This window comes from Poecilia mexicana, unplaced genomic scaffold (assembly GCF_051168715.1).
Source record: "Poecilia mexicana isolate PSO_F unplaced genomic scaffold, ASM5116871v1 scaffold_20, whole genome shotgun sequence".
Lineage (NCBI taxonomy): Eukaryota > Metazoa > Chordata > Actinopteri > Cyprinodontiformes > Poeciliidae > Poecilia > Poecilia mexicana.
Window position 1 is genome coordinate 23,272,047 of NW_028263389.1, and position 27,142 is coordinate 23,299,188.

A 27,142-nucleotide genomic window follows, 5' to 3' on the forward strand; every position below is an offset into this window, starting at 1 on the left:
CCGCGAAGAGGAGGAGGAAGAAAGAAGACGAAGCAACAGTTTAAGTTCGTGAGCGGCTACTTCCATTTTTGGATTCTGCACGGAGTTGTGCTACAGAAAAGGTAAGTAACCCCTCCATGTCTCCTCATTTTTGTACCCGTTTTATTCCGTTGTTGACATTCAGGGTAGCGGGAGAAAGTTGTTAGGGCGAGAGCCGAGGGATAGCCCTATGCTAGACAAGTTGTCCACCTCAAAATATTTGCTCAGTTTGTTTCTGAAGGTTGTCAAGGTAAGAATACGTAACTGTTCTAAATTGTAATAGTATTAATCACTGTGCCTTATGCCATAGGCCCAGGCTCCGTGGGTACTTCGGGGTCGTAGCATCTACCGAGTCATGTTAGCTTGGTTAGCATCATGGATGTAGCAGCTAACAGGCGCCATACTGCTTGTACAGATTATCTTCAAGTGTATCAGGAATATGAACTCAGTTTTCAAATGACATTACCTTTGAAGCTCATTTATTAACTATTAAAATGTGTCTGTCATGGTTGTTTATTTTTGCTAATCTTTTTTTCGAACAGACAATGCTACTGCGTGTTTTGTTTGGTGGGGAGCAGAAGTACATGAAACTTTCTAACCTAACATTTGATGCATTCCTGAGAGAAGGTTAGTAAGTTAGTAATATAATCTTGCTAAATAAATCCGTCTTGCATTAAGTAATTTTTTCTTTGCATTAACGTATTAAAATGTTGTACTGGATTGAACTCACTGGCATTTTGTAAAATTAGTTGGGTTACTCTACTTATTTCAGCCTTTGTTTATCAGCAGTACATGTCTTCATTTTCACTTCTTTAATATTTCTTTAGTGTGCCTGAAGTTTAACATTCCAGAAGGCAGACAGCAGGATCTGAAGGTGTATGACCAGTCTGAAACAGAAGTTGATGTAGATGTTTTTGAAGAAATAGTGAATCAGTCACCTGGAACCTTTCGAGTTATGTTGAGCAACAAAGCAGATCCTGGTAATTCACCGATGTATATATATTTAATTTAGAAGCTGGTTTGGGAGCATTAGAGTTCTCCTAAACAGGCTGTTGCTTTACTTTGTGCAGGTGCTGTTCTACCATCATCATCTTCATTTTCAGTGACATCTGATGATACTATCATTCTGGATTTCCCAATGTGTGACCCATCAGAAGAAGCCGCTGCTGAAGGAAGTCAACCTAAAAGCCCATGTAAAATAAATTGTGAGGTGCAAGCAGTAAGTTATTACATTTAATTTAGCATTGTTTATGTACTTTCTAGGTTTAGTGGTTCAAGAGTTTGTAATTTTTTTTTCTTTGAAGTTGAAGTTGATTGAAAAAAATCTTGACAACAAAGCCTGGTGGTGGTGAGCGAATCATGCAAGAGTATGCAAGAACTAAATGCTGGACAGATGCAACCAGAAGACAGATGATAAACATCCTTACAGCTGCAATGACAGAAGCACATGTGTAAGAATCATACACTGAGGCTATAAAGAAACATTTTGTTTTGAATTGTTTTTCATTATTTTTTCAAACGTCAGTTTAGTGACTCATTGTTTCATCAGATCATCCCCTCCTAAAAGCATCAGAGTGATGTATGCTCAGGGGATCGTTGCCCTATTTCCCTATCTGGAAGACCCATTTTCAAAACATGAATATGTAAGTAAAAGGGTCTTAGCAACATTAAGCATATATATTTACCTTCAAAGATGTTTATGGAATGGTAAGTCTGCTTGTGTTTATTGACATAGGAGCTTTACTATGATCCAGACAGCGGTTCAGGATACCTTGCATGGCGTTTAAAGACCATTCAAAGAAAAACTGCAGAGGAAAGAGGTGCCTCAGGTAGCAAATCTCCCAAAAGTAAGTTTTCTCAATAGTGAGTATATGTAAAGTAATATAAAATCTGTGGCTGAGAGAAACTTTTTTTTTTAGGTGGTGGACCAGGCCATGGTCACTCCAGGGTTTTCACTGCTGACAAAGTGCTGTCAGATGAGGAAGTGGAAGCAGCTATTGCTGTTTTGAAACACTCTGCTGATGATGACACGGTCCGTGAGAAGATGAAGGCGACCTTCCATTACCGTCATTCAATGGTCAATGATGAAAAGAAAGCAACAAATGTCTTCTGTCTTTCCACGGTTTCTGGACACAGCAGGACTGGTAAGACAGCTTTATCTCTTACACTACTAAAATATTCAGTGGCAACAGTCATAGGCGTTTGTCCTGTAACCTGTGTATTACCAGTTTGAACCACAACTCTTTCTAAACGGTTTTCCCCTTGGCCAAGACACTTCACCTGGCTTGCCTGCTGGTGGTGTTCAGAAAGTATGGTGGCACATGGCAGCATTGCTTATGTCAGTCTTCCCTTGTGCAACTGTGGCTACAATGTAGCTCACCACCATCAGCATGTGAATGACTAAATGTGGTGTAAATCACTTTGGGGTCCTCTGGACTTCATAAAGCACTATACAAGTACAGGCCATTTACCGTCTTATCACTGTGTGAAATGCTTTTATTTATGCATTTCAGGTAGAACAAGATTTCAGTTTGGCGAAGGCACTGCCAACAAATTTTTGGAGAAGTGGCCCACCAGTCTCAAATCCAAGGTCATAAAGGAAAGCCATGGCCTGGTACCCACCACTGAGCTCTTGGATTTATTGCGGAATGCAGAGTTGGCTGCTGAAGCTGAGAATGGTATGTTGGTCCTCTAGGTAATTGTGACAAATTCATATGTTAGTGGGATGATGGTAACCTGAAGCTGTTGCTCTGTAGGTTGGGATAGTGACATGTCTGCTATTTTGCATCTGCTACCACCATCTGCACAAGGACAAAGGAGGCCGGGTAAGATGTCTGCATCTCAAGCAGTGGATCACCTCATCAGATTTCTAAAGGTACTGCTAAACAGTTATTTAAAGATAAAAATCCATAATTCAGTCTCTTCATTTTTACAATTCAAAATTTGACTGTCTGATCTTCATTCAGAAATTTGTCACTAAATACTTTTGTCATGTTTTTATTTATTTTTTTAATGTAGGTTGGAACCAGTGTGCAGCAGCATCTTGACAAAATCACACAACGTACCCAGCCCTACCTCCTGGCCCATGGATCCATCCAAAGCAGTATTCATGCATTCTTCATTGTGATTGACAACTATGCTATTCCATGTAAGGCAACATGTTCAGTTGGAGCTCTTGATGAGCTCTTTAAGGCCCATTATGTGTTTAGTACGTCATACAGTGCTCCCTTGACCAACTTCTTCACCTTTCTCCAAACAACTGTTTACAACTAATCAGTTGGAGAAACAAAGGAAACAGCCAGAGTTGCAGAGTTGAGAGCAAGAATGCTCCATTAGTGTGACATATGTACAGTAACTTTTCATGAACATTTTTATGCTTATGAAGTTATTAAAACTATGCAAGGTTTTGTTGTTTGATGTCACATATCTATGTTATCCGAAGCCCTTTGACATAGACGTCTCATATAGAGCAAATGACACTGCTCTTTGTTGTCCCATATTGTTATCTTTGGTGAACATTGTTTTGAAGATGATTAAACTGACACTGTTACAGTAATTATGTCCCTGGATCATAAAGTTGAATAAATGTCACTGTGAACTTATAACTTTGTGATTATTGTGACTGGTAGGTTTTATAAAAGCCATATAATGCTAAGATTTAACATTATATGATATATGTGTAAAAAACTGGAGAAAAGATAAAGAAAAAACAACACAATAAAGTAAAAGTTTAAGTAAATTTAGTGTAAAATTAACTCCATAAAAATAACAGTATTACTCTGAAGAGTGTAAACAAACAATAGTGTTAAATAATTTGACTCAATGACTTGTTGATTTTGACACTAAAATGAGTCAAATTAACTCTGGAAATTTGACACTGGCCATAGAGTACATTTTACACTATTTTCGAGTGGGACCAAATGTTATCTGAAACGGAGTTAAATTCAACTCTATAGGTGTTAAATTGACACTTCGTTTTTTACTGTGTACTCTTACCCTACTCTACAGTACTCACAATATCAAAGTCTCTGTCTTATGGAGCTTAATTAAAACCAGGTTAAGTTTGTGAATAAAAGTATAAGTCGCAACAAACAGCCTCCATGCATTTATAACATGAAGCTGAATGATTGCTATAGTAATAATCGTACAAGTCACAATAAAATTGATAAAATAATTATTTATGAAACCAGCGTAAGTTATATATCTTTACTGCACTGCTTATAATTAAACGAAGATAATTAATAAGCAAACTTACCACTAGCTAGCAACACGTTAGCAGCCTTCGTCCCTTCGGGCTCCTTTTGTGACCCACATCTCATTTCCATGGTTGTTGTCCAGTTGTGTTGTCGTCTAACTCGGACTAGGACGTCACCAGCTTGAATTTACCAAAATTAGTAACGATTGTCAAGGCCCAGAATCAGTCACTCATTTGTTCTGGTTGTGTTCTTACTCTAAAGTATTTTGGCAACATTTTTGTAACTTTGTTGACTCAAAAATATCAGCAGGTTTTCTATTATACTGGAAAAATATCTTGTTTGGATTTCAACAAAATGAAAAAACAAATTTGAAAAGTTTCTTTATCAATTTATTACTTCTTAAGGCTAAATTTCACCTACATAAATGTTAATTTTTGAGGAAAAAAACAGATTTTTCAGTTTTTTGATTGAACTTAAACATTATATATTTACAATTCAACATTCAACTAATCAAAAAGCAAAAACCACAATATGGACTTGCAATCAACTTGGAATTTTGGATTTTCTCTTATGTTAATTCACTGTGACATCTGGAACATATACTACAATTCGTACTATTTTCTTTATCCAAGAATATTTTGACTGTAATTTTCCTGTCACTATTTTATTTCACTTTATGTTCCCCCTGGCAATTATATTTGTTTTGTTTTTGTTTATTTTTTTTATAATATGTACACAGCACAGTTGTTTTTTGTTGTTTACAAGAAATAAAGTTTATTAAAAAAAAAAAAAAAAAAAAAAGTAACTATTGTCAAGGCCCTCTCTACTTTTAAGGCAATATTATGCGAGTATCCATCCATCCATCCATCTTCTTCCGCTTATCCGGGATCGGGTCGCGGGGGCAGCAGCTTCAGAAGGGAGGCCCAGACTTCCCTCTCCCCAGCCACTTCTTCCAGCTCCTCCGGGGGAACCCCAAGGCGTTCCCAGGCCAGCCGAGAGACATAGTCCCTCCAGCGTGTCCTGGGTCTTCCTCGGGGCCTCCTCCCGGTGGGACGTGCCCGGAACACCTCACCAGGGAGGCGTCCAGGAGGCATCCTGACCAGATGCCCGAGCCACCTCAACTGGCTCCTCTCGACGTGGAGGAGCAGTGGCTCTACTCTGAGTCCCTCCCGGATGACCGAGCTTCTCACCCTATCTCTAAGGGAGAGCCCAGCCACCCTGCGGAGGAAACCCATTTCGGCCGCTTGTATCCGGGACCTCGTTCTTTCGGTCATGACCCAAAGCTCATGACCATAGATGAGGGTGGGAACGTAGATCGACCGGTAAATCGAGAGCTTCGCTTTTTGACTCAGCTCTCTCTTCACCACGACGGACCGGTACAGCGCCCGCTTCACAGCAGACGCTGCCCCAATCCGCCTGTCGATCTCCCGCTCCCTTCTTCCCTCATTCGTGAACAAGATCCCCAGATACTTAAACTCCTCCACTTGAGGCAGGACGACCCCCCTGACCTGGAGAAGGCACTCTACCCTTTTCCGGCTCAAGACCATGGCCTCGGATTTGGAGGCACTGAGCCTCATCCCAGCCGCTTCACACTCGGCCGCGAACCGCTCCAGTGAGAGCCGCAGATCACGTTCCGATGAAGCCAAAAGGACCACATCATCCGCAAAAAGCAGAGATGCGATCCTAAGGCCACCAAAACGGATCCCCTCAACACCTCGGCTGCGCCTAGAAATTCTGTCCATGAAGGTAATGAACAGAATCGGTGACAAAGGGCAGCCTTGGCGGAGTCCAACTCTCACCGGAAACGAGCCCAACTTACTGCCGGCAATGCGGACCAGACTCTGACACCGGTCGTACAGGGACCTGACAGCCCGTATCAAAGGGCCCGGTACCCCATACTCCCGGAGAACCCCCCACAAGGCCCCCCTGGGGACACGGTCGAACGCCTTCTCCAAGTCCACAAAACACATGTAGACCGGTTGGGCGAACTCCCATGCACCCTCCAGGACCCTGCTGAGGGTGTAGAGCTGGTCCAGTGTTCCACGACCAGGACGAAAACCACACTGCTCTTCCTGAATCCGAGGTTCGACTATCCGACGGACCCTCCTCTCCAGGACCCCTGAATAGACCTTACCAGGGAGGCTTAAGAGTGTGACCCCCCTGTAATTGGAGCACACCCTCCGGTCCCCCTTTTTAAACAGGGGGACCACCACCCCGGTCTGCCAATCCAGGGGAGCTGCCCCCGATATCCATGCGATATTGCAGAGTCGCGCGAGCCAACGCAACCCTACAACATCCAGAGCCTTAAGGAACTCCGGGCGGATCTCATCCACCCCCGGGGCCCTGCCACCGAGGAGCTTTTTGACCACCTCGGTGACCTCGTCCCCAGAGATTGGAGAGCCCAACCCAGAGTCCACAGGCCCAGCTTCCTCAACAGAAGGCATGTTGGTGGGATTGAGGAGGTCTTCGAAGTATTCTGCCCACCGGCCCACAACGTCCCTAGTTGAGGTCAGCAGCACACCATCCCCACTATAAACAGTGTTGGTGCTGCACCGCTTCCCCCTCCTGAGACGCCGGATGGTGGCCCAGAATCGCCTCGAAGCCGTGCGGAAGTCTTTCTCCATGGCCTCTCCGAACTCCTCCCACGCCCGGGTTTTTGCCTCAGCGACCACCCGAGCCGCATGCCGCTTCGCCCGCCGGTACCCATCACCTGCTTCTGGAGTCCCACAGGCCAAAAAGGTCCGATAGGACTCCTTCTTCAGCTTGACAGCATCCCTCACCGAAGGTGTCCACCAACGGGTTCGAGGGTTGCCGCCGCGACAGGCACCAGCAACCTTGCGGCCGCAGCTCCGATAAGCCGCCTCGGCAATGGAGGCACGGAACATGGTCCATTCAGACTCAATGTCCCCCACCTCCCCCGGAACGTGTTTGAAGCTCTGCCGGAGATGGGAGTTGAAGCTCCGTCTCACAGGGGACTCCGCCAGACGTTCCCAGCAGACCCTCACTACACGTTTGGGCCTGCCAGGTCTGACCGGCTTCCTCCCCCACCACCGGAGCCAACTCACCACCAGGTAGTGGTCAGTGGACAGCTCCGCACCTCTCTTCACCCGAGTGTCCAAGACATACGGCCGCAGATCCGATGAAACGATCGCAAAATCGATCATCGAACTGCAGCCTAGGGTGTCCTGGTGCCAAGTGCACATATGGACACCCTTATGCCTGAACATGGTGTTTGTGATGGACAATCCGTGACGAGCACAGAAGTCCAACAGCAGAACACCACTCGAGTTCAGATCGGGGGGGCCGTTCCTCCCAACCACGCCCCTCCAGGTCTCACTGTCATTGCCCACGTGAGCGTTGAAGTCCCCCAGTAGAACAAGGGAGTCCCCAGGAGGAGCACCCTCCAGTACCCCCTCTAAGGACTCCAAGAAGGGTGGGTAATCTGAACTGCTGTTCGGCCCGTAAGCACAGACAACAGTCAGAACCCGTCCCCCCACCCGTAGGCGGAGGGAGGCTACCCTCTCGTTCACCGGGGTAAACCCCAACGTACAGGCGCCAAGATGGGGGGCAACAAGTATGCCCACTCCTGCCCGGCGCCTCTCACCGTGGGCAACTCCAGAGTGGAAGTACGTCCAGCCCCTCTCAAGGAGACTGGTTCCAGAACCAGAGCCATGCGTCGAGGTGAGGCCGACTATTTCTAGCCGGAACCTCTCAGCCTCGCACACTAGCTCCGGTTCCTTCCCCACCAGAGAGGTGACATTCCACATCCCAAGAGCCAGCTTCTGAAGCCGGGGATCAGACCGCCAGGGTCCCCTCCTTCGGCTGCCGCCCGTAGCACAATGCACCCGACCCCTTTGGCCCCTTCTACAGGTGGTGAGCCCGTTGGAAGGGGGACCCACGTCTTCTCTTCGGGCTGAGCCCGGCCGGGCTCCGTGGGTGCAAGCCCGGCCACCAGGCGCTCGCCATCGTGCCCCACCTCCAGGCCTGGCTCCAGAGGGGGGCCCCGGTGACCCGCGTCCGGGCGAGGGAAAACCGAGTCCAAAGTTTATATTCATCATAGGGGTCTTCAGGCTGCGCTTTGTCTGGTTCCTCACCTAGGACCTGTCTGCCTTGGGTGACCCTACCAGGGGCATAAAGCCCCAGACAGCATAGCTCCTAAGATCATTGGGACACTCAAACCCCTCCACCACGATAAGGTGGCAGCCCCAGGAGAGGATTATGCGAGTAAAAATGGCGAATTTGAATAGCGCCTGTTATCTTCATAGACATAATATAAGCATAGACGCCTCATGGACCGCTCCGGCGCAGGAAATACGGCGGCCATCTTGGAGCGGTATACCCTCCTACTTTGCTCAATCAAACCAGCAGAAGATGCCTCAGCACTGAGGGATATTGTTGTTCGGATTGATGGATTATTGATGTGAGGGCTCCACAGACAACGTTTCACAAGTAAGATGGACATATTATTGTGTATATATTGTGATTAGAATATTACTTTACTGTATTTATGTCCACCGGCGAGATACCAGCTAATATTAGCTACAGTGCTTGGTGTAATACGGGTTCAGCCCCGCTATGAAGGCTAACTGAGATTCTGTTAATCTAAAAAAAAATAATTATTCTCTAACATTGACTTAGATTATCTGACACAAGGGCCTATATTAGAAATGAAACAATATAACACATATTATAAAACTTATATTATGTGTTATAACATTCACCGGCAAAGTTTACACAGGTGGTAAAGACTATTATTTATATTCTTTCACTCTGTCAAAAGTAATATACATCCTAAATCTTCCGTTTTTGTTTTGAAAATTTCCTAAAGACACGATGTGAGGAAGAAGAGGGAGATATCTATAAAGAGAGACGGATTCACTGCAGCACGGATAAATCTCGCATCGGATTTTGGACTCGTCGGCTGAAAAACATATTTTAGTTTATATATATATATAAAATTCAGTATTAATCATTTATTTGTGCCATTATTAATCTTTATTTATTAGTGTTTGTATAGTTATATAAATATATATTGATATTACTAAATAATTTATTAAATAAATTATGAACGGCTGTGTGCTTTGTAATATGCTCTTCATACATCGATATCAGAATATTCCATTCCTATTTTATTGTTATAGCCACTAAGCATATTTAAATATGATGAACTATGTATTAAAAACATACTTAAAAAATATAATTGTTTATAAATGTTGCATTGATAGATGTTTGAATATGGTTTACAGTAACAAAAAAGTGTGTTATGATCGATTAAATCCGCTGATACGTCATTGTGCTGCTAAACACATAAGGCTGAGTGGAGTGGAGTACCGCTCCAAGATGGCCGCCCTAAATCTCGTCAGCGACAATAGGCGAGAACGGTCCATGAGGCGTCTATCCTTATATTATGTCTATGGTTATCTTCCCTGAGTTCAAGTTTTTTCTTCTCTTTGTGGCGTTTTCTAAATAAATGAAAGTGTGCAATACCGCCACCATCTGGTCTGGAGTGTGAACTGGAGCTAATCCTGTTGATTATAAGGTTTTACATCACACATCTGAAAATGGATTGGGTACTTTCTTAAAAATTCCATCATGACTGTCGTTTTTTTATTGTATGCAATTTTAATAAATAGTAAAAGATTATTAAGGCACTTAAAAATTCCTACTTTTTAGGTACTTAAAAAGAATGCCTACATATTACATTAAACACACTTTAAAGGTGCCTAAAAGACATACCTCTGCATATGTATCAATTAGTTTTATTTTGTAATCAGGTTGCTGCGTGATGCAGACGTCTGCCCAGGTCCCCCTTGAAAATAAGATCTGGATCTCAATGGGGTTCACCTGGTTAAATAAAGAAAATTAAGGCATACTTTACTGAGATGTAATTTAAAACATACTGAAATTAATAATCTAAAGTAGTGTTAAGTGAATTTTAAAAAATTCTATTTTGACCATATATTTTAAAATATACACAAAATATATTTTACATATTCTTGAGAAAGTGTATATTTACACTTAGGCTATATTTTGTTCACTTAAAGTATACTTTTATTTAATATATTAAAAGTGGATTTTGGTACAATTATGGTTAAGTGTGTTTAAAGTTCTAATTTCGAAATTGGAACAAGTATACTTTTACTATGCTTCAGATATACTTATAGGTAGTACGCTTAATACTTAGTATACTTAAAGTGTACTTTCACAAATTTAAATATGTTTGAAATATACTAAAGTATACCTTTTTTTTCACCTGAGTATATGTGCCTATGGCAGGATTGTGTTCTTATCCCTTTAATGTGACTTCTGTTTACGGACATCACTGGGCAGCTTCTCAACATCGGTCATGAAAGATGTAACTTGTAACTTGCAGCAGCTAATGTAGCGCCTTCCTTGGAAATGTCTTTCCACATTCCCCCAGACTTTGAACCATGCGGCTTATAGCCCGATGCGGCTTATGTATATACGTTTCCAGTTCTTTTCTTTCTTTCTTTCTTTCTTTCTTTCTTTCTTTCTTTCTTTCTTTCTTTCTTTCTGTCTTTCTTTCTTTTTTCCAAAAAATTTGTAGGTGGGGCTTACAGTAAGGTGCGCTCTACAGTCCGGAAAGTACGGTTTGTTATTTGACAATTTCTCACTACAGAGCAAACATTCAGGTATTCCTAAAGGCATTGGCAATGAATGCAAATGATTCAGTCCAAGAATTGTAGAATCTCTCCTCGGCTACCCATGGCCCACTACACATATTTATGGCTTTCCTGAGAAACAATGAGACTGTTAACAGAGATTACCATTGACAGGAGATACCATGTTGTATCTCTACTGTCAAAACATTTAGTCCTATGGGATATCTTCTTTGTGCACCTAAACAATCTAGTTCTCCACATCCAATGGTGAGGCAAGCTGTCAGCATCAGTGTTTTCTTTACCTGAGCAGTATTTCCATCTGTCCAGGGTGTACTCAGCTTCTTCTTGCCCAAATACTGCTGGTGTTAGTCCCAACAGTATATTTAACCCAATCAAATCATGGGCCCCTCTTTACTTCCTCAAAAACAAGACTTTGATGAAATCCTGGTCTGTGAAGTCCTGATTGTCTTTATACTGCCAAGATCGTCAGGGGAAACAAAACAAAACATATTTAAGGTTGTCACATTGCAATTTGGCTTGATTGTTGTAGTTAAGATAAGATAAGATAAGATAAGATATTCCTTTATTAATCCTGCAGTGGGGAATTGCAGTTGCCTCATAGTCAGTGCAAAATCTGTAATAGTCCCAGTCCTTTTCCCCTTTAGTCTCCCTTTACAAACCTGTGACTGGCTTCTTCCCTGTCTGTCAGTCTTGTGGTGTGTACGCCTCTGACTTGCAGTCTCTCAGGGAATCGTGGAGACAGACAGCAGCCATAGTCATTTTGGTGATCTTATCTCAGTCAAGGATGATGATTGTGCAAAAGACCTACCATCTGTTGGGTAAGATGTCAAAGGCATTGTACAGAAGCCTGCATGTCCTTGACAGTTGGTAATAGAAGACTCTGCTGCTTGTCCAGCTGTCTGTGAGTGGAAAGGTGTCATCTCCCACAAACATGACAGATGCCACAACAGATTTTGGCAATGAATTTTGCCAAAATCAGAATGATTCTGTAAAAATCAAAATGTACAAGATACCCCCATTTGCAGCTCACCACTGAGTGCCAATACAGGAACCTACACCGAAAGGGACAAAGGAATTCAGCACACATGTAAGGGTCAGTAGAAAGGACACAATAGAGGACTCTTTTCATGTCTTCCTGTGATTCTACAGTCTGAGTCTTATTTTGACTATTGAGTGAGTATTTTCATTTTGTCATCAAACCTGTAATTGGCATCAACAGTCATCAGAAAATGTGTCTTTATAACTTCAGACAGTGTTTCCATGGTGTGACTGCTTAAATATGGATGTGTTTCTCATATAGGGCACCCAAGGAATTTGGAAACTTCCACTGCCACGCCTTACAGTCTTCAGCATCCATCCACTACTCAGAGTCTGAGTCTTTGCTGTCTGCAAATAGGCAACTTAAAAAGGAAGAGGGGTTTCTCATCACTTATTGCCTAGGGTATGAGTAATTTAAAGTAACATTAAGGTAATTTACTAACAAAAGGTCAGCAATATATTGTGATGAATTCTGTGCCATATGTTTTACATACAAGGACGTGAATTTAGAAGTGTTCAATAGCTGCACTTGAAATGATAAAGAACTACACATTTATTCCCATACTAATTTGGTCAGTGAATGCATCACATTCACTGATGTGATGCATTTTCCTAATTTTCCTCATTTTTTTCAGCACTTGATTCAGTATTTCACAGACTATAGAGCTTGCCTTTATTATATACTGAATACTGAAAGCTGAGTATACAGTAAAAGACATGCTAATTTTTGTCCATGTTTCATTTCAGTTGTTTAGATGTTCAGTCTGACTGTAACCCAATGAATCTTTTCATGCCATGTGAGCTGATAAGTAGGTGAGTGTGTGTGTGTGTATGTGTCCATGTCACTCAAATAGCAGCATGTGCCCTGACATGCTTCTCATTTCATCAGTGGCAGGGCTCAGCTGTCTGTCTGCCTCTCTGTGTGAGTGTCCTGGCTTAAAAGGGTCCTAAAGCAACCATGTATTGATCTCGCCTATATCTCCTCTGTAGAAGCAAAGGTTTCATAACTTTGCTGTCCTACAGCATACATATGTGTTACCATAATGCCAATAAAGAAAGACATCAATAATAAAGAGAAGAAATAAATGCTTTCCATCAATCTGGTAGAGGTTAAGCGGGCATTTCCAAAACACTGAGATATCTATACCCTGGTGAAGCGGGTTTTCTTGAAAAGTGCTCAGACAGAAAACCAAAGAACTGTTACTTATTTTTACCTTAACAGTATTTCTTAAACAAATACACAAAGAAATATGTCTTTCTTTTGCTTAACAGAAAGCCAACATGAACACCATGAACAAAAGCTGTCACTAACTGAAGGAACCAAATTGAAGTCAACAAACATCAGAGACAAGCCCTCCCAGCTGTCTTCCTCCCTGGACATTTGGTGAGTGGTTGAGAAGTTGGTGGGTTGGGGAAGCAGCATAGTGTTTTCTATTAAAAGCAAGAGCTCAGAGTTCACAACCTGGACTGACCCACCTTACCACATATACTCTGCAGCGCTTCGTTGAACGCTATAGCTTCAGTGTATCTATTTCAATGCATACTTAGTATATGTGTCACACTGAGATCTTCAAACTGGACACACTTCAACAGTTTCCTGTGGGATTAAGGATTTTTACAGCACAGATATGCACCTTCATAAGGTCCTGATTTTTATCACATGGATTCTTTGTGCATATTCTGGTAAGAATTTTTTTATATTTCTGAGTAATTTGGTGTTAAGGAATTTGGCAATTGGTTCTGAAAACAGAGATTCTGAAGGGTCTTATTTATAACTGCATTTATGACGTAACTCTTCTAATCCTAGAATTTGAAACCATGTGAGGTTACTGATCTGTTTTTATAGGAATTATTTTTTAAAATTGGCATTGTACGTGTGGCCTAAGAATCTAATTTATATGTTAAAGATACATGTCACATATGTAGATATGCAGTGATAGCAAGTTAGACACAGTGGAGAGTTACCCTATAACGCAACTGTACAAAATGGTAGCTAGCAAGTAGAATGTGACTCTTTATGAAAAACAGGCTTAGTCCAAGATGTTTCTGATACCTACCTTTTTACAAAATTCAAATGAGATATTTTTATATATATAAATTGAAAAACATTGCAATGAAAATGTGGGCAGAAAATGATGAAAATCCAAACACATATATTAATTTTTCATAATTTTCAGCAAGTACTATGAATAACAATGTATGTATGGTATGCAGATGTTTGTATGGGAAAATATAAGTCATATAAATCTAAGGATTTTAACAGTGTTTGGTTAATTTGTATATAAAATTTACTGTAACTGATGTCCCCTTAAAGACTGATAGCTAAGGTCACATATTTGTCACAGTGACCGTTTAGTCTCACATATTGGTACACTCTGCGTCCTCCAACCATCGTAATTGGAAAAAAAAAGTATTGTAATCATTGAATAATAATTTAGTTCAGGTTTGTCAAAAATATTTGTACAAAAAAACACTCTAAATTGTCCCTTATGTGTTTTAACTAATAATGTCAGAGTTTCATTCGTTGCATTAGTTCAGATTTAATCAGAACATGTAGTTTATATTAACCACAGAAGGAGACATTAGGTATTTTGGTGATAGAAGACTAAGAATCAGACGCAGAGATCTACATTTTACAGTTCAGCACTTGTGGTATTCTCAAAGTCTTACAAATGATTTGCATATTTCCTGACACAATTTCTTTCTAAGACAAGCCAAATTACTGGCATGTAAACAATTTTAAAATGGTGGAGGCAGGAGGCAACAAATACCATACTGTCTGGAGTAGTGCTGTCCAAAGTCAGTTCTCAACATCCAGCATTGCAGATGTTTCAGATCTTTCTCTGGTTTAGCACACCTGAACAAAATGACGGCTCATTAACAGAATCTGCAGAACTTTGACATGCAGAGGAAGTAATTGGACCATTTCAATCAGCTGTGTTGGAACAGAGAGACATCTAAAGCCCCCTCCACCGTTTTGTCACCCCATTGCTGGCGCAGTAGAACACTAGCAAATAGCAACTCAGAGTGGTCAGTGACTGACAGCTCCAGGTGTTTCTTCTTCCCTTCTATTTCTGTTCTTGGATGAAATAACACGGACTTGACAACAAACAGGATGTAAGCAGACATTAACAGGGACAAATGACAAATACAAGAAATGTTCACTACACTACACCAACCCTGACCTCCTGATCTTTGATGAAAACTTGAAATAGAACGTATAGAAGAAAACCGAACCTTCATGTGTGATGAGGGTACATGTGCATGCTCTCTGTTGCTGGCTTAAAGAAACTTGATCCCAGTTTATCCAGCTCAGGCTGGGGGAAACTTGCCAGTACATTCCCAGGATAGCACACAAAGGATGCCACTTGACTCCCACTGCTGTCTGTTGGGTCAATTGTACTGATCTGTCTGACATGTTTACTATCACAGCAAAGGCAGTGGCCATCCCACTTACTGTAAATATGAAAGAACTACAAATTTCAATGTATTTCTTTGGGATTTTATGTGATATGCCAACACAACGTAGCGTCCAATGGTGAAGTGGAAGGAAAGGGCTACAAGTCTTTCAGTTTTTAAACAATACTGCAATGCTCTTGAGTTATGCGTCTGCCAGCATTGCACATCTAGATACTCAAATTTCTGTAAGCAGGAGAAATACATTTGGGGAAATGAGGTTTATTATGTAAAAGCTCTTCTGAGTGGTAGATACAAGTCAAAAGATGCTATATGAATTCCCCACAAACTGAAAGGGTTGCCCAGTCTTTGCAAAATGGTTACAGCTTAGTCAGATTCCATTCTCACCTCAGATTCCCAGTTAGACATTGGAGTGACTACAGGCTTCTTTTTGCCAGGTCTATGAATTTAGGTGGACAGTCATACTGTACACCACTCTTTTCAGATTGGTGTAAAGAATTTAAGGAAAGGTGTATTTTTCCTTCCATTTCACAATTATGCACCACAGTAGATACCCAGGGATTGCAGGGATTAGGTACCACAGCCACCCTCAAATAGCTAAAATCTACAAATATTTGAGAGCCCTCTAAAAACTCTTAAAACTTCCTATTTTAGTAGTTCACAGATCAAAAAATACCTTAATATGCATTAAAACACACAACGGAAACCTCTTTGGTACTACCGCAAAAGTTAATTGGTCCTTCTGAATTGGTGGCTTTGTAAATGCAGCCAATAGTAGCATGTCAAGCTGCATTGTTTTCCGACCTGCATTTTCTGTCAAACATTGTAGACATGCTATACAAAGAAATCTGTGAATGGTCAAATTTTCCACAAATAATTTCAAGCTAAAGTCCACAGAATTGTCCACAAATAGGTCCACTGTACATTGTCCTCCAAATAATGAGAGTGGTGTCTGTCTGAGGTTGTAATATGACAAAATGTCAAGAAGCTTAAAGGGTATGACTACTTAAATGATACTGTATTACTCAATTATGTTTAATCTGTTTTCCTATGTCTTTGACATTTGACTCAGTGGCATCATATAGTTTATGGCAGCACATTTAGTAGGCATGAAAACATCTATGTCTATTTATTTAAAGCATTGTGAGTATGGAGAGGTGTTAAATATGTTTTATGTGTTCTCATATCAAGCTGAAACTCATTTCATGATAATTTGCTGGCCAGAGCTGGCTGCTCCAAACACCTGCTGAGTGCTGAGATTAGATCCACAAACAACCTTTGGAGACAGATTTGATTGAGCGACAGCCAGTGGAGAGGCTTTTCACCAACATGGAATGTCAGTCACTTGTCCAGTGTTGCCGTGAAGCTCTCTGCTCTGTTTGTCCTTGCCTGTCTCGAATCAGACAGTGTCCTCTCATCCTGCTTTTCCTCTGCACCTGTTTTCAGTCCTCATGTTTATGAAATTAAGGGTTTCAGATTGCTGGTTGTAAATTAAGGAAAAGTTCAGAGCAGGAACCACAGTAAAGAGAATTTCCTTTCTTCAGCTCTCATTGTGAAAATATTTCTGAAGGACATGAGAGGGTGGCATTACCTCAGAATGTACTTCACTAAACTTGAACCTTAAGTTAGGCAAGCCCTAATTGAAATTGTGTCCATCTCTCTTCAGGGTTGGGATCCTGCTCAGAAGATGAGACGAAACTGGTGAAAACCCTGTTTAACGGTTATAACAAAGTGGTTCGCCCAGTTAACCACTTCAGCGATCCTGTAGTAGTCACCGTGGGCCTGCAGCTTATCCAACTTATTAGTGTGGTAAGAGTAACAGTTCCCCTGTGTATTTCCAAGAGTGGAATCAGTTTGGAAAAGTTTTGGAAATTTACACCCAGCATTTAGGGGTGGAGATTTCTTGGCCCAATTACTGACACAATGTGATCCCCCATCATCAACCCCTGCATCCATACAAACATAACCAGATCATCAGACAGGATCCCATACTTCAAAAAAAAAAAAACCCACAAAGACTGAATACTTCAGACGTAACAGAGACAAAAGTGTGTGTGTCTGTGTGGGGTGGAGAGAGTTGATAATTTAATTAGTTGAAGGCATGTAATTTTAACTCTATGCACACTACTTGTAGTCCTGGCAAAAATAATGTACACCCTCTATCATTTGTAGCATTTTACATGTCAAGAAGTAAAAAGGATCTGCGCTGTAGAAGGATTTAAAGGGACTTTTAAGGTGATAATTTTAATAAGTCCTGATGAGGAACTTATTAGGACTCTGGATTTTTTAATTCATGAAGAGTAGTTGGTCAACAGTATCAATAAAATCTTGTACCATGTTTTAAGCTGTAGTAAACAAGCATAATATCACTATCATTTGTATACATTTTTAGACGTGAAACATCATGAACAGTTACTCTACTTTTCATCACTGATTCTAATGTCAAGTTACAAGTCAATAGCTTTTTAAATACACCAATATGATTGTGATTTATTTTAGTTGCTAACAAAATGTCTCTAAAAGTCCCAGTGATGCCAGTTTATGCGTATGTAAAATTTCTTTACAATATTTTTTTACTGACATTGAGACACCATGTCATTGTGACATTCTATGTCTTAATGTTTGTAGAAAAATTTCGCTGCGTAATACTGGATGCAACTTTGATCAATTCTATTATGTACTTATAGGAGCCCATTGATAAATCAGCCACAATTTCCCAAATTTTGGGTGATTCGTGATCGTACTTACATGTGAAATCAATGTTATCTATTTCTGCACAAGTCTGAAAATCAGCCATTGCCAACTTTTCTCTGCCCTTGGAAAGAGCTGACTGACAGACCTACCCACCCTATCTAATGTCCATGTGCTTAGTTAACAATAGTCCCCCCACTGTTGCCATCTTAACGATTTTGTTACTGTGCTTAGAAATTTTTCAGACAAAAAAAAATCGGTATTGACCAAATTGGAAATGGCAGGTCAGGGTTTGTAAAGATCAGTTTGCTAATAATGATTCACAAAGGAAGCCAGGCATTTGTCAAACTTGATGGTATGCTGAAGAGGCAGTTCAGTCATTTGATTCAGCCGTATAGAAGCAGGAATGCATCTAAAAACTGCAGGACAGTAGATCTTGAGGGCTAGGTCAACGAGTTCATTTCTATCTCTGATGTTGTTCCTTTATTTTTCTCAGGATGAAGTCAACCAGATTGTGACCAGTAATGTCCGTCTCCGACAGGTAGCTGTTTTGTGTGTTGTCTTCCTGTGTGTAGCTATAATGTACTTAATTCAGAACATTTTATGAATTCATTTCAAGGACCGTGAGACCGTGACAAGGAAGGTTTTAAGACATTAATTTGATACATTGTATGGAGGGCCAACACAGCCATTATTTCTGTATTTATTTTAAAAGAATAAATACATCAATAAATTATTAAGATCAATACTAATCTGGTGACCTCCACTAGTTTTGCAGTCAAGTTTATTCACCATGTGGTCTGTATGACAATCTGTTTCTACATTGTCTGCTAATTGTGAAATCTGTCTAAAGAGCTGATGGGAAAGTGCCTGAAAACCCTCCATTGCAAGGCTGCCATGATTTTCAAAGACTCAGGCTAAAGTAGTGGAAATTAACAGATAAGTGTAAGCCCCGCCCACAGCCCCGCCTCTCTGAGTTCAATATGGTGACACTGCAGGAACAGGAACCATGAAATAAATAAATACATATTTAGTTCATTATCTGCATTTGCACATGCATTTGCATTTGAATTATTTATTGACATATTTAATAACTAAATTGTTTCTCATATAAATTATTTAATCACATTAATTTAATTTGGAATTAAATTAATGATTTAATTATTTTAATTAAGTTTTTGTTTATTTATTTATTTAATTTAGTCCCTTTTGGCCCTCCATGCACATCAATCCAGAATATTTATATTAAAAGATTATTCATTGTCAATAGATCAGCCTGATCTATATCAAATTACATCTGCTTAACAAGATCAATCACCTGAGGGAAGAACAAATAAACAGATTAATTATTTGGAGGGCTGCCTTCCCATTTTTCATCCTAGCAATGGAAAGACGTGAACCTGCAGTGGGATCCAGATGCTTATGGAGGCATCAAAAAGATCCGAATTCCTTCAACAGACATATGGAAGCCCGACTTAGTTCTGTACAACAAGTAAGCAGAACTGCTGCTCCGGTTTATACAGACATCTACTCTTAGCTTTACCTAACTGAATATGTGGTCACACTCTGTCTGCCCTCTGTTTTCTTCCTGTTCCTTGTTCCAGTGCTGATGGTGATTTTGCCATCATTCATGAGACCAAAGTCCTGCTGGAGCACACGGGCATGATAACATGGAACCCACCTGCAATCTACAAGAGTTACTGTGAGATCATTGTCCTTCACTTCCCATTTGACCTCCAGAACTGCAGCATGAAACTGGGAACCTGGACATATGACGGCACTCTGGTCATCATCAACCCAGTGAGAGTGAAGCTTTTACTATGTTGTTTTTGTTCAAAATGCATTGCTTTACAATAAGACATGTCTTTGTATTTGAGAATTAATTTGATTGAGCATCACAAGTTAGTGCAGAGTTGTGATGTAGAAAGAAAAGTGCATTTTGTGGATATAATTTAACCCAATCCCAAACGTTTGGCTGTGATGTATGCAATGCGCCGGCTCGATGAAGTTTACCAGACCTTAATTGCTCAATATTTGGAAGCATATTGAGGACGTACTGGATAGTTTCGTTCACTTTATCCGCTGCCATTGCCTATATACAACCACAGGCAGACTACAATTCTAAAATATTGCAGAAACTCATCATTCACAAGTTTTCCTTCTGTCAATTGGACCCATTAGAATTTAATTGGAGAAATTGAGCTCAGTAGGAGAAATTCCAGAGAGAGCATTAAATGGAAATGAAAATTGATGGCAATTACGTAAAAAGCCAATGGCCAGGCTGCCTGTAAGGTGAACCTGAACCCTAGTTCCAAAACCTTTGCAACCTCTGACAGGTTTTCTTTCAGGATTTCCCTGCACCTAAATCCAGTAACTACACCACGACGAACCAGTTTTGCTGTTCATGATAAAGGAAAAAAAAAAAAAAAAAATCTCCATACCATCTGCTACTGTAGGTCTGTTCAAGGTGCAAAATGTCAGCTTTCCTCAACATGTGAAAAAGTTATTGTCTCAACTGATCAGTCCTCTTTGTGGCCTGGGGGTAACCTTCAATGGAAATTCTGATTGCGTTCTTCTTGCCAGTCTTTCATAAAGTCCAGGTTCATGATATGTTCAACATTAATCATCATAATAGCTGTCCTGTCTTCTACCTGAGCTATGGGTCTCTGCTGGTCTCTGTGGAGCCGACCTGTCATCATAGGTGGACGTTGATTAGTGGACGTAGGTTCCATTTTCAGAAGATAGGTTACACAGTGCCCTTAAGAGACACTCAGCCTCCTCAAAGCCGTTCTTCCTTGACTTGACTTGTTCTGTTGGTTCACAAACAGGAACTTCACAACAGCTAGGATAAATACACACAAGAGCTGGATTTATACTGAGATTAAATTACACTCTCGTGGATTCCTTTTACTGACTGTGTGACTTCTGTCAAGCAATTGCTTGCAATAGTTTTGTTCAGCAGTATCAGAGTAAAGGTGACAAACAAAAGCAAGCCATGTTTTGCAAACCACAATTTTCCTCCTAAGTCATAATTCTGCACTACTTTGTGTTGGGCTCACATATAAAATCCCAATAAAATACATTGATGCTTGGTGTAATGTAATGAAACGTGAAGTTCAATGTATATTTGCATATCTTAAGTTTGCTTTCTGGCTTTAGGACAGTGACCGACCGGACCTCAGTAACTTCATGGAGTCAGGTGAATGGGTGTTGAAGGACTACAGGAGCTGGAAACACTGGGTTTACTACACATGCTGCCCTGACACGCCCTATCTGGACATCACCTACCATTTCCTGATGCTGCGGCTTCCCCTTTATTTCATTGTCAATGTCATAATTCCCTGCATGCTGTTCTCCTTTCTCACTGGACTAGTCTTTTACCTCCCTACTGATTCAGGTATGTAAATGTAGAAACACCTTTTTCTTTTACAATTTAAGGGAATAATTCATTTTTAAAGTTCTCACAATGAATTTGCAAAAGCATATATTGATGTTATTGTCATGAATGGTGGTGAGGATGAGGACGCACGCGGATCCAGGAGGTAGGTGAAAAGTGATGATTTTAATAATAAATAATCCAAGAACGGCACAACGGGGAACAGCACGGAGAAACAGGCGACATACGACAACCAAACGACAAGGATCTGACGACAGACAAAGACAACAGGTGGATTTAAATACACAATCAAGGGAATGAGACACACCTGGGAAACAATCAACGGGGAAGACGCAGAGACAGACTCACAGTGAACAGGACTACACAGAAAAAAACAACACACAGAAACACGGATCGTGACAGTTATTTTTAAAGAGAGTGTTTGCTGAAGTTCAAAGTGCAACACGTGAGAACTCAACAACCATAAAATGTGGAAATCTGGAAAGAAAATATTTAAAAGAAAGAAAGGGCAGAAAAGTTTACCTATGAACTGACATGACAGAACCACCAAAACACCTTAATTGTAGAAAAAAAAAATCCTAATTTTTTTTTTTTTTTTTGACATTTTGAGTTTAGAGTATTGTTTCACAAAAATTGGAATCTATACTTATAAATTTAATATTGCATTGATCCTTTCAAAATGAATCTTATGAATAAGGGAAAAAGTAAAACACATATATGTATTTATTGTAGTGGTGATTTGTGTCTCATGGTAATCAAATGGGCAGATTATTATTATTCACAATCAATGCAGGAAAAAAAAGAAAATTGGTGAACTGAAGCATTAAAAAATAATAAGGGTGATAAGGGTGGGAAGAGCAACTTGGTGCAATTACATCAATTATTGTAGTGAAAGCAACACAAAAAAAATTGTTTTACTTATCATAAATGCATTGAAACTGAATCAACTTGTCCCTTTAGCCTGACATTATGGTTCCTAATGTCTCATTGTGATTGTTAATTTAAGATGACATGCTTTAGAGATTAGTGAACTTTTAACTAAACAGCAAAGTGCCTCAAAAAACATGAATAACTACAACTCAAAACATTACTGACTGATCAGTCTATTCAAGCAGATATTATGCTGCTACAATGGAGCCCTGCCTTTTTGTGATTCATTTTTTGCAGATTCTTCTGTGGAGCGTAATTCTAAATTATTTACGGAAAACCCTCTATTCACTGATTCTTTTTTGTAGAGCATGTCTAAAATATTCTAAAGAAAATGCAGCTTGGGTAGCTGAATTACCAAGGTCCAGTGCTACATGGCATGCTACTGGCTGGTGTCTGCAAAGTAACCAATTCAGGAGCGAAAATCTGTTTTCCCTGGAACTGACTGGTTGTACCTCCAAGAGCAGAGCTAAAGATTACTGTAGATATTAACTTCTACAGTGACATCTACAGTGCTAAGAGGATTTCCACTGTGTGTATTAACGCATATTTCGATATACTTAGTGTTACAACTATCAAAATAAGCAGTTATAATATAAGCATTTTTAGAGGGGGTCTCAAGTATTTGTGGATTGCAGTCAGCTTATGTTTCTAATTCCTGTTACTACCACTGTAGTTTATTTTATGGTAAAGGTTTTGAGAGGGGGAAACAGGATACTACCAAACAGACAAACCCTTCCTAATGACCGGGCAAAAACCCCCAACTTTTTTGTTAATTTAATTACTTTATAAAACATAGGTACTTTACACCATACCTTCAACATAATGAAAGTATAGCGTGGTATTGTGTAAAGGTGTTTTGCTGTTACCTGCATTATGTTTTCAGACACAATGTTTTTTTTTCTCCCTGACTCAAGGCGAGAAGATGACTCTGTCCATCTCTGTCCTGTTGTCTTTGACTGTCTTCCTGCTGGTTATCGTCGAGCTGATTCCTTCCACTTCCAGCGCTGTCCCTCTCATAGGGAAATACATGCTCTTCACTATGGTTTTTGTGATCGCCTCCATCATCATCACGGTCATCGTCATCAACACACACCACCGCTCGCCCAGCACACACACCATGCCAGCATGGATCCGCAAGGTTCATGCTGTTTGCTCTGTGGTAGAAAGTGAGAAACGATGCATCTGTTCTGTAAGTGGCAGAACTTGATCAGTTTTCTTTCTGTGTCCTGTTAGGTCTTCATTGAAACCATTCCAAACATGATGTTTTTCTCAACAATGAAGCGACCCAGTCAGGAGATCAGCCAGAAGAGACTGTTCCCTACTGACATGGACATATCAGATATTTCAGGCAAGACACCCTAAACACTGTAGCATAAAGCCAAGTAAAGTAATAGTAAAAAGAAAGTACACCCATAAGGCCCTGATATACTTCATCCAAAGCCAAACAGTTGACACACAGTTTAGTGGTTTTCGACTGTTCATATTTGTACACACCTCTCATACAACGGTGCAGCCCACTGGAGGGACACTCCTCCCGATTCGTTATAATTCATGCTACTACTGAAGGGGGTCCCCCCTCACCTCCCTGTAGCTTTGATTTTACAGAGTTGTCACAGAGAGGGCGTAGTCTCTGATCACACATGAGGACTTTTTTGGCAAAAGAGAAAAGAGACATTGAATTCAAAAACAGGTTTCATATATGGACTCCAAGTGCATTAGCAGACACACCACCACCGTGACTTGAACATGCCTATATCAGGAAGAAAGGCATGTGATAATGTAAGCTTTGGGAAGAGAGTGTGTTGGCCAGAAGCCTTATAAACAGGGTGCTCTCCAACAATCGGGAGGATTTTGCTATGACTGGGCTAAGATTTCCTTGCAATTCGGTCGTGCTGACTTGGGCTACAGTTTGTAATAAAGATTTGCTGTTCAACCAAAGTCTCTAGCATGTAGAATCTTATTCCTGAAACATCATCACACCCACATCAAGAGGAGACTGACAGAGAACACTGCAAGAGCACCACACTTTTCTGTAGACAGCCTCTTCTGTGAGCAAAGACGTTACAATTTCCATCCAGGTATTATTAAACATTTGCCTGTGGTATTTATATAGGAGTTATTTAGTGAAGAATCATACGTCCATCATTCCTCAGGGCTGATTCATCCTTCTAGTTCAGGAGTCTTTCCATCCACGCTGTTCTTATAACCTATACCAAAATGGTAGACTAACTAGCTGCCCTCTCTCCTCTACAGGTAACCCCACTCCAGCCAGTGTAACCTATAAGTCTCCCATCATGAAGAACCCTGATGTTCGGAGTGCCATTGAAGGAGTGAAGTACATTGCTGAAACCATGAAATCAGATGAGGAATCTAACAATGTAAGAGCATCTGATGGTAACATTTTGGCTTTAGACAAAGAACAATCTATACAGATTTTTACAAAAGTCAATAAGCATTTCTGTTTTAGTGTATTATTGACTAAAACACACCAACACTCATTATCCACTTTATTAGGTATATCTACTAAATTACTTATAAACAAAAATACAGACTAAGACTTGAATCGGTGCCATGACGAATTAAGTGAAAGGGGGATCAAATTAGTTCAACCTAAGCATACCATACCTAAGAAAATGGACACCATTTGTTTTTTTTTTGTTTTTTTTATCTCTGTCCTATATAATGTATGTGAGCAAAACCATTCCCACCAGAACAGTGAGATGCTTCCTCTATAACACATTCTGGATTGCCAATGACTGGATTATGGTAGATTTCAGGGGAGACGGGCCTATTGCTGTCATGGGAGAAAAAAATTGAGGCTTTGGAAGAATAAAAATTCTTCCAGGTGAAGACTGTTGTCCGGTCTTCACCTGGACAACAGAATGAATAGGAGATGGAACAGCGAAGACACATACAAGAGAGAAAAGAGAAGACCTAAGCTGTTTTATGAAGCTTAGGTCCTTCAGTGCTAAGGACTACTGAAAATGCTGCAGACCTTCTCACAGTCTGCCATAGAAAGTATGATCTCTTTGGCTATCATCTGTTAGGGTAGCAGCATCAGAGGCAGAGACTAAAAAAACTAATAAAGAATGCTGTTGTTTTCTGGGGATTGCTCTTGAGCCTCTGAAAATGAATGTGTAAGGAAGGATGCTTGATAAAATCAGAGAATCTGTCTTATAGCTACCACCATCTACAGTGATGCATTATAAAACATTCATAGTATGAGTTACAAAAAACATAACACTTTTCTTCTTGATCAATAAAATATTTAGAATATGAATTGAATATTATAGAATCAAATAAACATTATCAAGCTATTTTAGGAATGCAGTCTTCTGAGTAAGACACATTGAGAAAGCTGGTAATTAACCCCAGGTATGCTAGAGTAGCATAGCTCTAAAATAAAAACATAATACATTTATTATTGTGAAATACAGTTTTAATAATTTGCAAACCAGTTTTCCATTCCAGTTTTTGCCACCTAAAAGACAACTGCCCCTTCTTAATGTTGCCAAGTTTGAAGACACCTAAACCCAAAGACAGACGTCTTCTCATTTCATTGTAGGCAGCAGAAGAATGGAAGTTCGTGGCGATGGTTTTGGATCATATCCTGCTGTGTGTCTTCATGGCCGTGTGTATCATCGGAACGCTTGCCGTCTTCGCTGGGAGACTAATAGAGCTCAACATGCTATGAAAACCTAGCCCACAAAGGAGGATGTGTACGATAAAATTACAAGCCGTGCTTTGAGAGGGATCAGAATGGTTAATTTGTGGACCCTTTTGAGGTTGTGATGTTGACGCGGTCTGTGTGGCATTTCTGGCACACGAAGGCTGAGCTGATAGCTAAAACGCTACAGGGAGCCCTGAGTCTTGAGTCACATTTGAGGGTTTGTGTTTTTACTAAGACGGATGAAACTTCAGCAGCAAATTAACTCTGAATTCATAAATACATACAATTTTTGACATGAATGGATTTTACTAGATTATTATTGTAACTTTATTGGTAATGCAGGGTGTATCATTACTCTGATGTGTATACTTATTTCTAGTTTGTTTTTTTTTGACGGAATATTGTATTCTCATAATCTAATGATGCAGGCAAAATATTTCCTACCCAGGAAGTTTTATTTATTGGTTTTGCCTGACTTATGATTTACTTTTTTGTGTATGCTGTTACATGTAATTACAACCTTATTTGATATTAAGGAGAAAAAGTTAGTTATCTGAAACCTATACTATCATATTTCTACCAATATTAACCATGTCGAATGTTTTTGTGCTAAAATTTGGTTGTTCATTTGTTTTCGGCCAACAGTTTTGATTTTTAAGCAAATCAGCTGACGTTTTTACCCCTAATGTTTCAGCCAAGTTTTCTTTTGCAGATTTTTCCTTCAGCAGTTCAGCTGAAAAGTTCAGCTCAAATTAACATTGCACTTTCACTGGAAATAAAGTTTGTCTTGTTTCTCTTTCTAGTGTAAATGAGATCTGGATCTCAATGGGGTTTACCTAGTTCAATAAAGAAAAAAGAAAAAAAACTTTAATTTTTATTTTGGAAGTTTTCTTAGGCAAAGGAACCACTGGAACAGGGTACTCTGAATCATACATTATGTAGATGTGGAAATAAATGTCAAACTTAATATTTTGTGTTTTATAGTGCCATTAGTAACACTGACACTTTTCTTTTGTTTTAACCACAAATTTATTCAAAATGTAGCAAATTGTTTCATTTAGCCAAATCAAAACAGATGAAAAACACTGGATCTATGGAGACAAAATATACATATTTTTTCTCTTCTGCTGAAAATGTTTTG

At 40.1% G+C, this 27,142-nt stretch overlaps 1 protein-coding gene and 1 pseudogene across 2 annotated transcripts; both read left to right on the forward strand.

Moving 5' to 3' along the window:
- Positions 1-563: 563 nt before the first annotated feature.
- On the forward strand, positions 564-3,623 carry LOC106913207 (uncharacterized; annotated as a pseudogene). The gene is made up of 10 exons (XR_015761666.1): positions 564-645; positions 846-998; positions 1,089-1,230; positions 1,323-1,469; positions 1,568-1,661; positions 1,754-1,865; positions 1,938-2,162; positions 2,532-2,696; positions 2,775-2,893; positions 3,037-3,623. The product of XR_015761666.1 is annotated as an uncharacterized LOC106913207 (transcript).
- A 9,736-nt stretch (positions 3,624-13,359) lies between these two features.
- Positions 13,360-26,968, forward strand: chrna1 (cholinergic receptor, nicotinic, alpha 1 (muscle)). Its single transcript, XM_014966940.2, has 10 exons — positions 13,360-13,579; positions 16,980-17,122; positions 18,501-18,545; positions 19,387-19,496; positions 19,609-19,804; positions 21,164-21,401; positions 23,246-23,469; positions 23,565-23,679; positions 24,585-24,709; positions 25,897-26,968. The coding sequence occupies exons 1-10, from the start codon at positions 13,525-13,527 to the stop codon at positions 26,023-26,025; spliced, it is 1,380 nt and encodes a 459-aa protein (XP_014822426.2). The 5' UTR covers positions 13,360-13,524; the 3' UTR covers positions 26,026-26,968.
- Positions 26,969-27,142: the final 174 nt, after the last annotated feature.

Bases quoted from the DNA above. Each gene is read 5' to 3' on its own strand.
- chrna1 (XM_014966940.2), top strand. From the start codon at position 13,525: ATGCACCTTCATAAGGTCCTGATTTTTATCACATGGATTCTTTGTGCA. The intron at 23,680-24,584 runs GCAAGACACCCT...TCTCCTCTACAG, and splicing joins GGACATATCAGATATTTCAG to GTAACCCCACTCCAGCCAGT. The intron at 24,710-25,896 runs GTAAGAGCATCT...ATTTCATTGTAG, and splicing joins CAGATGAGGAATCTAACAAT to GCAGCAGAAGAATGGAAGTT.